Source organism: Lontra canadensis, unplaced genomic scaffold, assembly GCF_010015895.1.
Source record: "Lontra canadensis isolate GAN:19392208 unplaced genomic scaffold, GSC_riverotter_1.0 scaffold75, whole genome shotgun sequence".
NCBI classification, from domain to species: domain Eukaryota; kingdom Metazoa; phylum Chordata; class Mammalia; order Carnivora; family Mustelidae; genus Lontra; species Lontra canadensis.
The window spans coordinates 10,248,339-10,260,958 of NW_022631069.1; the positions used below are offsets into that span (position 1 = coordinate 10,248,339).

At 36.6% G+C, this 12,620-nt stretch overlaps 1 protein-coding gene across 2 annotated transcripts in view; it reads right to left on the reverse strand.

The window, feature by feature from the left end:
* GPSM2 (G protein signaling modulator 2) overlaps positions 1-12,620 on the reverse strand; it is a 62,492-nt gene that overhangs the window by 23,600 nt on the left and 26,272 nt on the right. For both annotated transcript variants that reach the window (XM_032881580.1, XM_032881581.1), the window contains 3 exons: positions 12,381-12,489; positions 11,387-11,516; positions 563-633 (listed from right to left, as the gene is read on the reverse strand). In XM_032881580.1, the coding sequence (XP_032737471.1) occupies positions 563-633; positions 11,387-11,516; positions 12,381-12,489 (310 nt within the window). The remainder of the gene's footprint in view (positions 1-562; positions 634-11,386; positions 11,517-12,380; positions 12,490-12,620) is intronic.

Below are 12,620 nucleotides of genomic sequence, written 5' to 3' on the forward strand. Positions count from 1 at the left end.
AAAAAAAAAAAAAAAAAAAAAAAAAAAGAAAAAAAAAAAAAAAGAAAATGCTTCTAAGAAATGCAGCCAGAAAAACTAGATTGATCATGAATATTAACCTTGCCAATAATTTTGCCATTACTTAGTTGGGGAAAAAAAAAAAAAAAGCTTCCTAACCCTTTTTAAAAATTTTTTTCTGATTTTCTTTTAATTAAAATATACATATACATGTTAAAGTATTCAAACAGTTCAAACTATATATAAAGTAAATATCTCTCCTAACTTAGACACCCAGTATTTTTCCCAGAAGCAACTATTCTTAGCAATTTTCTTACATATGCTTCTGGAAAGGTTTTATGCATCTACAAAGGATATCTATGCATAATGCTCTTCTTGAACAGGTGGCATCATACTACACACATTCTTTTTGGACTTGTACTTTTTTCCTCATTCTTTTTAAAGGAAAATTTTAAAGTGATACCTATATAAGACAAGGTTTATTTAAACTATTCATTTAAGTTAAAAGTTATTTAAATATTTGATTTTAACAGTTCAAGAAATTTAAAACATAAAAGCTGCCAACCTTTTCTGGTGTTAACTTCATAAGTTCCATGTTTTCCATACTGTGTCGGCGTCCAAACTTGGGGCGTGCACCTTTGAAAAAAAGATTAATTCAAATAAACCTGGGAGCCCTTAAGAGTACAGCATCACTAGGTTATTCAATTTTAAAGTCTGTTACACAAGCCCATATGGAAGGAGGAAACATGTACAAACATGTATTCTTTTAAGAATAATAATTTTCCATACCAAATACATAAAAATAGAATATCCACTCCCTCTAAAATGCTTTGATGTACGGAAGCTACATTTTGGTTGGAAACTAACTTTGGTTACTAACATTACCCATTAATTTAGAAAAGGCATTTTATAATAACTGGTTATATACTATCCACAGACTCTTAAAGAAAAAATGAGAAGGACAAATCCTGTATGATCTTACTTATAGTGGAATCTTAAAAACAAAACAAAACAAAAAAAAAACAAGAAACCTGAACTAGGAAAAAGAGATCTGCTTATCAGAAGCAGAGGGGATGAGGGGAGGGGAACGTGGTCAAAAGGTATAAACTTCGGTTATAAAGTAAATAAGTACTAGAGAATATGATATACAACATGATGACTATAGTCAACATTGCTCTATGATACTTAGGGAAGTTGCTAAGAGGGTTTATCGTAAGAGTGTTCCTCACAAGAAGAAAATTTTTTACCTTTTTTCTTTTCTATTTGTACAAGAGGATGGATGTTAGCTGAACCTACTGTGGTGATCATTTCACTACATAAGAAAATCAAGCCATCTTGCTTGTACACCTTAAAATTAGTCATGTATTGGGGCGCCTGGGTGGCTCAGTGGGTTAAGCCGCTGCCTTCGGCTCAGGTCATGATCTCAGAGTCCTGGGATCGAGCCCCGCATCGGGCTCTCTGCTCAGCAGGGAACCTGCTTCCTCCTCTCTCTCTGCCTGCCTCTCTGCCTGCTTGTGATCTCTGTCAAATGAATTAAAAAAAAAAAAAATCTAAAATTAGCCATGTATATCATTTTTCAATAAAACTGAAAAAAATTTCAAATTAAAGGAGAAAAAAAAGGTGTACGGCAGTTTAAGTAAGTAAAAACCTAAAGAAAAGGCTTTAGAGGGTGCATGGGTGGCTCAGATAGTTAAGCGTCTACCTTTGGCTTGGGTCTTGATCCCTGTGTCCTGGGATAAAGTCTCACATCGGGCTCCCCGCTTAGCAGGGAGCCTGCTTCTCCCTCTGCCTCTGTTTCTTATGCATAAATAAATATTTTTTAAAAAAGGCTTTAGGCCTTCACTTTTGAGCTAAGAATCAAAATAACATCCTTAGTACTATATCTTGTTACTTTTTTTAAGTAGATTCCATGCCCAATGTAGAACTTGAACTCATGATCCCGAGATTAAGGGTGGCATGTTCTGGGGTGCCTGGCTGGCTCAGTGGGTTAAAGCCTCTGCCTTTGGCTCAGGTCATGATCTCAGGGTCCTGGGATTGAGCCCTGCATTGGGCTCTCTGCTCAGTAGGGAGCCTGCTTCCCTCCTCTCCCTGTGCCACCCCCCCTCCCGGCCTGCCTCTCTGCCTACTTGTGATCTCTGTCAAATAAATAAAATCTTAAAAAAAAAAAAAAAAAAATGTCGCATGTTCTATTGACCGAGCCAGCTAGGTGTCCCTGTTGTAACTCTTTCCTAAGTCACTCATTTCCATTTTAAGATCACATTAAATGTTAAATTAAAACTTTCTCAAATTTCTTTTTAATAATCATTAAAATAGAATTCATATCCATTCAATCTTTTAAAGATTAAGCAATATTTTAAAGACATAATATAAGAAATACATGATACCTAATACCCAGATTAAGAAATAAACCATTATCAACACATTAATTCCTCATCTATGTGACTCTTCCTATAACTTGCCTCCTCCTGGTAATTTTAAAATTTTCATTACCTATGAATAGTTCTCTAAGCAACATAGCTTATGATATAGTAAATAAATGCTCTCATAGTATATGTATCATCTAACTTGATTCCTTTGAGAAACCTTACGTTTGAGAGATTCAGCCAAGTTGCTCTGTGTAGTTTAGTTTAATTTTCATTGCCATTTTAGGACCAGGAAATTCCTTATCTGTTCTACTAGGGACAGATTTATAGGTTGATTCCATTTTTTTTTTAATTATATAAGTACTACTATAGAAATTCTTGGAAATACATCTTAGTAGCATGAGCAAGAATTTCTTCCAGTTTGGGTATCAGCAGTATGTAACTGGGAGTATGTGTATGCTTACTACATTCTCAACTTTCCCAGAATGTTGCCAGATTGTTCTTGAGAGTAGATATATTTCTGTCATTGTCAGCACTGAGTAAGAGTTTCTATTACCCACATTTCAACACTGGTATTCTCAGACCTTTTAATTTTTAGCCACCTCATAAGTTTCCAGTATTAACCTCACTGTGGTTTTCCCTAATTAAATGAGTTAAATATCTTTTCATATATTTATGGGCTATTTGTATTTGTTCTGTTGATCATTTTGATGATTGTTTAGTTATCTGTCTTATTTTTAATTTATAGGCATTTTAAAAAAGATTTTACTTATTTATTTGACAGGCAGAGATCACAAGTAGGCAGAGAGGCAGGCAGAGAAAGAGGGGGAAGCAGGCTCCCCGCTGAGCAGTCTGATGCGGTGCTCGATCCCAGGACCCTCAGATCATGACCTGAGCCGAAGGCAGAGGCTTTAACCTACTGAGCCACCCAGGCGCCCCATTTATAGGCATTCTTGTACACGGAGGATACAAACCTTTTTTAATCACATGTGTGGCAATGTCCTCTCAGTTTGTGTTTTAGCTCTTCATGATTTCTTTGAATTCTTAATTTTAATGTCAAGCTTTTCCTTAATGGTTTGTTTGTTTTGAGAAGGCCTTTGTCTGTCATATCATGAAGGCACACTCCTTTATTTTCAGAGGTCTTAACAGCATATGGATTGAACTGTAGGACTCTAAAGCCAGACCAGGAACTCACTTGTGCTATGACCTTGGGCAATTACCACTCTGTGACTCAGTGTTCTTCTGTAAAGAACAGTACCTACCTCACAGCATTGTGTGATGGTAACTGCATCATTACCTATAAAGGGGTCAGTACCTTGCCTGGTAAATAGTAAGCATTCAGCAAGTGTTAGCCATCATAATCATTATTGCTTTAAATCTATCTTTCATATTTAAATCTGTAGTGCACCAAGATACTTATATGATTGTGCAAGGAATAGTAGTCTCTATATTCCATTCCACTAGTCTGTGTCTATGCCAATAGAACACTGTCAATAATTACTGTAGCCTTATAATCTTTATAAAGAAAGCACTTAGTTCTTGTTTTTCATGAGGAATGTTTCGGCTTTGAGTTCTTGGGCCATATTTCTTTCATATATTCATGAACAATTTCATCAAATTACATAAAAGAACTGTCATTTGCTTGGCAGTGCACTGAATTTTTATCAGTTTGGAGAGAATGGACATCCTTTATAATATTTAGTTTTCTGATGTCAGCAATTACTGAACGAAGTGTGCTAAAATTTCCCATTATGATTCTGGATTTTCCCATTTCTCCTTTTAGTTTGATCAATTTGGCTTCATGTATATGCTGAAGCTCTGTTATTATTATTAGGCTTACTAGGCAACACACAAGTTTAAGGCTTGTATCTTCCAGGTGAGCTGAACTGTTAACCATTGTGAAGTGACCTCCATTTCTAACAAGATCTTATACCTTAAAGTACAAATATTAATACAGCTATATCGGCTTTCTTTTGTTTTACCATCGTATATCTTTTTCTATGCTTTTACTTTCAGGCTTACTATATCCTTACATTTTAGATATTCCTCTTTCCATTTAGTTGGATTTTATTCTTTTTCCAGTCTGATACACCTGTCCTTTAAATGAAACATTTATATTTAATAGAGTTACTAATATATTTGGATATCTAGACTATTTCCTTCTTTACTGTGCTCATTGGTGAATTACATTAGTTGATTTTCTAATGTTCAATCCATTTGATTTACTGTTTACTTAAATTCACTGCTGGATTTGGTTTGCGAATATTTTGTTTAGAATTTTTGCACCTATATAAGGAAAGACTGATAAGTAATTTTTTTTTTTTAAAGATTTTATTTATTTGACAGAGAGAGATCACAAGTAGGCAGAGAGGCAGGCAGAGAGAGAGAGAGAGGAGGAAGCAGGCTCCCCGCTAAGCAGAGAGCCCCATGTGGGGCTCCATCCCAGGACCTTGGGATCATGACCTGAACCGAAGGCAGAGGCTTTAACCCACTGAGCCACCCAGGTGTCCCCGTAATTTTTTAAATATTATTCTATTATATTATTATATCTATATTATTATTATATCTATATTATTATTCTAGTATGGATATCCAGATTACACTGTTCTCAGAACAATGAAGTATTCCTAGTTTTCCAGTTACCTATAAAATTTTGTGGAAGGTTGGAATCAATTTTCTTGAATGTTTGGTAGGTCTCATTTGTAAAATCATCTCAGCTGAGTATTTTCTCAGTGGGAAGATTTTAAATTACTGATCAAATTTCTTTATGCTTTTTGGCATCAGGGATGCCATTCACTTGCATCCTACCATTAGATTGTTTTCTAGATTCAATTTTAGTAATTTTTCTAAAAATTACCCATTTCTCCTAGGTTTTCAAATACTTTGTCATAAATTATTCAGGATCATCTATTATCTTTTTATTCTCTACTGCACCTCTATTATTTCCTCTTCCTTCACTTAAAAAATAAAATCTTGCTGTAAATTTGTCTTTTTAAAAAATTTAAAAAAAAATTATTTATTTGACAGACAGATCACAAGTAGGCAGAGAGGCAGGCAGAGAGAGAGGAAGGGAAACATGCTCCCCCACTGAGCAGAGAGCCTGATGTGGGGCTCGATTCCAGGACCCTGGGACCACGACCTGAGCTGAAGGCAAGCCGAAGCCAGAGGCTTTAACCCACTGAGCCACCCAGGTGCCCCTAGTCTTTCTAAAGAACCAAATTTGTAGTTTTCAAAATCTCTCTATTGAATCTGTTTTAATTTCATTAACTTGTTACTATTTTTTGCCTTCTACTTTCTTTTGAGTTTATTTTTTGTTTTTACATTTTTTTTTTAAAAAATATTTTATTTGTCAGAGGAAGAGAGAGGGAGAGAGAGCACAAGCAGGGGGAGAAGCTGGCTCCCCACTGAGCAAGGAGCCCAAAGTGAGACTCTGATCACAGGACCCTGAGATCATGACCTGAGCCAAAGGCAGACCCTTAACGGCCGACTAAGCCACACAGGCATCCCTTGTGTTATACTTTTAAAAGCTGGATATTCAACTCGCTTTTCAGCCTTTTCCCTTCTTAATTATAATGTAAATTCTGTTCTAAGACCCAGTGTAAGTCCTATCCTACAACGTGGAATTAAGTCCTAAGCTATTTTCTTTTATGTACCATTTCTTCTGCAGCCCATAACTTAGAAATGCATTTGAAGGTTTTCAAATGAGTATGTTTTATAAATTATCTTTCTGTTAATTTCTAGTTTAACTGCATTATGCTCAGCACATGAAATATATGTGATATAGATTCTTTCAAGTTTGTTGAGATTTGCTTTATTGATTTATAGCATGTGGTCAAATTTTTGCAAGTGTTTAATGAGCCGAAGGCAGAGGCTTTAACCCACTGAACCACCCAGGCACCCCTGCAAGTGTTTAATGAATGTTTTAAAAGGATTTGAATTGTTTAGTTGCTAGGTGCAGTATTCTATATGTCCATTAAATCAATGTTTTCCATTTTTTTTAAAGGATTTTATTTACTTATTTGACAGAGAGAACACACAAGCAGGGGGAGCAGCAGGAAGAGAGAGAGAGAGAGAAGCAAACTCCCCATTAAGCAGGGAGCCAGATGCAGGGCTTGATCCCAGGACCCCTAGGATCATGACCTGAGCAGAAGGCAGACACTTAACTAACTGAGCCACCCAGGTGCCCCCAGTGTTTTTCATTTTAACAGTGACACATATTTAGAAATACATTTGCATTACAACCCTGACTACACATACCCAAATATGTAACAAATCTACACACAACAGTACTTGCTCTTATCTATCACGTACAACAACCCGTGTGTGTGTGTGTGTGTGTGTGTGTGTGTGTAATGATAGTTGAACCTCTGAAACTGATTTTACAACTCATGAATAGGTCAAACATTTTATCTAATATCTAAAAATCATTTACATTTTACAAAAATGTAAAAGATGCTACATTAGATCCAGCCCATTGTGCTTGTTAAATCCTCTATTACTGACATCTGATTCCTGAATGATATTTACCTATCAGTTACTGAGAGTTATGTTAAAATCACATTAACACATAAATCTCAGATAAGACATAGACTCTGAAGCCAGACTGACTAGATTTAACTCCCATCTTTATTACCTACATAGGTAACCCTTGGGAAATCTATTTAACTGCTCCTGCCTCCATGTCCCCGTCCGTAAATTAGGGCTAACAGAAATTTACCTCCTAGAGATGTTAGGATTAGATGGGTTAAAATAGGAAAAGCACTTAAATCAGTTCCTGGCATATAGTAAGTACTAATAATGTAAGCTATTATTACTTTTTTTTTTTTTTGGTAAGCTATTATTTTCTTAAAATCTGCCTGATTATTTTGTTATTCCTTTGTTTCAATTTTGTTACTTCTATAAATATTTAACCATAGTTATTTTGTATTCTCTGATAATTCCAACATCTGAAAAGATCTTGGTGGTCTAATTTTGCTTTTTGTTAATTTTCTTACTCATGTTGGCTTGTTTCTTTATGGGTGGTAATTTTGTTGTTGTGAACCTTTATAGGCCTGATCAAAGGTGCTTTCCTCCAGAAAATATCTGGTCTTCTGCTAACTCTCTAGGGGCATTTCTAACTCAAAAGCACTTCACTGGATTGGGGTTTCTTAAACTGCACAGGTAGAATAAATAAAATTCCAAACCAGTATGGAGGCAGGCTTATAAATTCAGATTCTTAAGGAACACTCCTTTTCTCTACCCTGAGCCAACACCAGAAATAGATGTTTCCTTGCAGTTCCTTTAGCCAGCAGACTTTTCCTGGCACTGGAGATACAGCAGTGAACAAAAGAGGCCAAAAAAATACCTATCTTCATGCAGCCACAATGAGCAAACAGGGAGTGGTAGGAAGTGATGTTGAAGAAGTAGGTCAAGATTACATAAGGCCTTTTAACCATGGTGACAACTGAGGACTTGGTTTTAGGTGTGATGGGAAGTCACTGGAGGGTTCTGAACTGATGAATGACATGACATGATTTACATTTTAAAAGAACACTGGCTGCTGTGTGAAAAAGTCAGTGTGAGGGACTAAGAATGGAAGCAAGAGAAATAGTTGATAGGCTAGTACTCCACTGGGAAATTTTGGTAGCTTGTATTAAGATTGTTGTTATGTACATTGTAAGAGAGATTAGGCATATATTTTGAAGGTAGGGTTTCTAATAGGTTGGATGTAGGAAGTGAGTGGAAGAAAGGGAACAAGGATGACCCATGGGTATTTGGCCTGAACACTTGGATGAATGGTGGTACCATTTTCTGAGATGGGGCAAACTGGATGAAGAACATGTGTGGGAATAAAGAACAAGAGCTCTGTTTTGGACATGTTAAGTTTTAGATGCCAATTAGACACTCAAATGGAAATGTTATAAATGTGAATCTCAAACATAAGAGAAAAATTATGACTAGAAATATTAATTTGAAAGTCATCAGTATATAGAGGACATAAAAGCCAATCAACTGAATGAAATATCTAGAGTTGTGCTGTTTGACAGAGTAGCCACTAGTCACATGTGGCTCTTAATTTTTATTTTTATTTTTTGGCAGAGAGAGAGAGAGAGAGAGAGGGCAAGCGCGTGCGCAAGCACGTGCGCACTCAAGTAGGCAGAGTGGCAGGCAGAGGAAGAGGAAGAAGCAGGCTCTCCGCTGAGCAGGGAGCCTGACATGGGGCTTAGTCCCAGGACCGTAGGATCATGACCTGAGCTGAAGGCAGCCAATTAACTGACTGAGCCACCCAGAGGCCCTTAACTTTTTAATTAATTATAATTAATAATATTAAGAATTAATTTCCTCTTTTACACTAGCCACACTGCAAGTTCTCAAGAGCCACATATGGCTAGAGGCTATTGTACTAGACAGATTAGATCTACAATATTTCCATCTTCGCAGAAAGTTCTATTAGAAGCACTAATCTAGGGGTACCTGGGTAGCTGAGTCAGTTAAATGTCTGCTTTCAGCTCAGGTCATGATCACAGGGTTCCTGGATTGGGCCCTGTGTCGGGCTCCCTGCTCAACAAGTAGTCTGCTTCTCTGTCTCCCCCCCTGGCTCATGCTTGCTCCCCCTCTCTGTCAAATCAATTAATCAATCAATCAATCAATCAAATCTTGGGATGCCTGCGTGGCTCAGTTGGATAGGCATCTGCCTTTGGCTCGGGTCATGATCCCAAGGTCTTGAGACTGAGTCCCACATCAAGCTCCTTGCTCAGTGCAGAGCCTGCTTCTGCCTGCCGCTCCCCCTGCTCTTGCCCTCTTCTGACAAATAAATAAAATCTTTAGGGGCGCCCGGGTGGCTCAGTGGGTTAAAGCCTCTGTCTTTGGCTCAGGTCATGATCCCAGAGTCCTGGGATCAAGCCCCGCATCGGGCTCTTTGGTCGGCGGGAAGACTGCGTCCTCCTTCTCTCTCTCTCTGCCTACTCCTGATCTCTGTCAAATGAATAAATAAAATCTTAAAAAAAAAAAAAATCAAGTATGTTTAAAAAAAAATCTTTAAAAAATAAAATCTTAAAAAAAAAAGAAAGAAAAAGAAGTAGATCTAGAGTATAGGATAAGAGGAAAAAGGATAAAATCAGAAAGGAAGGACAAGATAGACAGAAAATAGGGAGGGAGAGAGGGAAGGGGAAAAGAAGAAAAGGTCCAAGAACTGATCTCTGTGGGCACCTGGGTGGCTCAGTTGTTGGGCATCTGCCTTCGGCTCAGGTCATGATCCCAGGGTCCTGGGATCAAGCCCTCACATCGGGCTCCCTGCTCTGCGGGGAGCCTGCTTCTTCCTCTCTCACTCCCCGGCTTGTGTTCCCTCTCTTGCTATGTCTCTATCAAATAAATAAATAAAATCTTAAAAAAACAAAAAAACCTGATCTCTGGGCACTACAAATTTCAAGGATGTAAAGATGATGAGGAGACAGTAATGATGACTGAGAGTGGCCAGTGAGGTGAGAGCAAACCAGAAAAGGAGGATAATCCTGGAAGCCAAATGAGCAAAGAAAGTATTTTGAGAAGGGAATGATCAGCAGTAGGAAATATCATTGAGAAATCAAGTAACCTGACATCTGAAAACTGATCAATGATTTGGTAAAATGGAGATCTCTGGTAACCTTGAAAAGGTTTCAGTGTCATGATGGAGCCAAAGCCCTCACAGAGTGACTTGAGCAGGGAATGGGAGGTGAAGAAGTAAAGAAATGAACATTAATAATATTTTCAAGGTTTTTTTTATAAGTGCGAACAAAAAAATGGGTCTGTAGTTAGATGGGTCCATGAGGACAAGTAATAGTTTGTTAAAATATCGGAAATATTACAACATACCCTACTTGAAAATTAAGCAGAGAAATTTACAGCCATTACTCAGTTGCAAAGCACACAGTCCGATAAATTACCCATACTTCAGAATATTTCACTAAATGTTCTTTCAAAGTCTGACTAGCTGCTAATATCTCTTCCTTCTTCCTTTCTTTATATGGGCTTAGACAAGGAAACAGATGAAAGCTCGATTTTTCACTGACTTTCAAGTTCAAAACATTAATCTGCATTGGTAACTTTTATCAGACTGAGAATTTTTAAAGCTTCGGCCAGATCTGTAAAATGGATCTCACACAATCATGTACAGAGTATTAAATTATTGTCCCTTTTTAGTTCTTTAATCAGAGGTAGAATTTTGGGGGCACCTGGTTGGCTCAGTAGAGTGTATGATTCTTGATCTCAGGGTCATGAGTTCAAGCCTCACATAGGGCGTAAGGCTTACTTAAAAAAAAAAAAGTATAATTTTTTTTCATGTAGAAACAGAGATAGTCAACCATGTCTTTCCCTGTAGCAATGTCAAACCAAATCTTTCTGTAGGTGCTGACCTAAAGAAAATTTCCCAGGTTTTCTGAATTAAAAAATTAAAAAAAAAAGTAATAATACTAAGAGATCACCTTAGAAATTAAATGGGAGGGGGGCCTGCATTGCTCAGTCAGTTAAGTGTCTGTCTCTAGATTCCAGCTCAGGCGATCATCTCAGGGTCGTGTAATGGGGACCTGCCTCAGGCTCCACACTGACTGTAGTCTGCTTGCCCCTCTCCCTCCCCCTGCTTGCTACTACCCACGTTCTCTCTCTCTAATAAATAAATAAATAAATAAATAAAATCTTAAAAAAAAGGGGGGGGGAAGAAAATAACTAAATAAAAATCATATATGTAGAAACATTTGAATTAAAAATAACCAAACAATATGTTTTAATTTTATCATCTTCACATATACAAACTTTTGAATGAGCTTATAGAGAATTTAAATATATTTTTACAAAAGAAAATCATCATAACTTTACCATTCCTAAGTTCATGATAATAGCTGAAAATACTGTATTCTATATTGATAAACCAATAGGACAGGGTAAAGCAAAAAGGTATTATAAAAAGTTGAGCTTCCTATGTTATATATTCTCTCTGGACATGGTAAACATGTGGTATGTAATGTAAATGTAATTGAGGATAAAGAAACTGGGTTTGAAGACCTATTACTTACCATGCAAACTGTTATCAATTTCAATATTTTCAGACATTATTGAGTTATTTGTGCTGTAGCTCAGACCAAGAACCATTTGAAGATCTGAGAGATTTAGTCGTGCTGTTAGTTCACCACTTCTATCCCCAACCTACAACCACAAGCATTTATATTTTAGAGTAGTATTAAAAGACAAAAAATGGTGAAGATTAGCTGAAAATGTTGTGAACCCAAAACTGAAGAAAATATAGAGAAATGAAAATTGTTATATCAGAATTAAGAGAATGAACTAAATGGTTTTTTTCAATAATTGTTTTAAAGAAAATGGAAATTTCTATAAGTATGGCAATAGGAGAGCTAAATATATTGTATCAATTCATTCTCTAAATATTAGTTGCTTTTAACTTGTACAATCGTATTTAATAATAATGTAAGTTATTCTGTGACAGACTGACTTGGCATCACATGATTAAAATTTCCTAATTTTGTTTCCATTCCATAGAAATAGTTAATATATATTAAACTAGCACTAGACATTACACTGGGCAGTTTTATATACACTATCTCTAATTCTTACAATGATCTGCAAGGTAGATATTATTTGTCCCATTTTATAAATGAGAGAAATGAGACTCAGAAAAGGTTTCCAATCTCAAATAGCCAGAAAGTGACAGAACTGCAACAGGAAACAATCCGTGATTGGTTTACAAAACAAAACATGTTTTTGTTTCTATACCATGCTACTTTTCCATGTAGAGATGGGAGGCATATTTTAGTAATCTTTCCATTCTGCCATGCTTGGCCTTACCTTCCTGTCTTCCTACATCAAGGCCAATGCAAACAGACCTCTGATTTGTATCTCAAAATGCTTTGTGCAGTTCTATGCCAAGGGAATAACATAGTTACATTTATTACTAGGTCACATAGGAGCAATCTAGAGAAATAACAGGGCTTCCCCCAACCCTGCTAATTTGTGAACCATAACAGCACAGATAGCAGTGTTTTAGTTTCATACCTCTCTTGAAATTTCCAAGTGCTTTTCAGCAAAATGCATCGCTTGATCATGATTCCCTAGAGCAGTGTACGCATTTCCTAAGCTCCAACATGCTCTTCCCTCACCAATTCTACAAAACAATTCAAAGCTAACATGCAGTTATCTGAAAGAGAGCTGTGTGTGGAATAAAAGCTATCTAGAAGTAATTAAAGGTATAAAGATGCTTTGGATTTATTTGGTCTTTCATAAAGGAACATACTA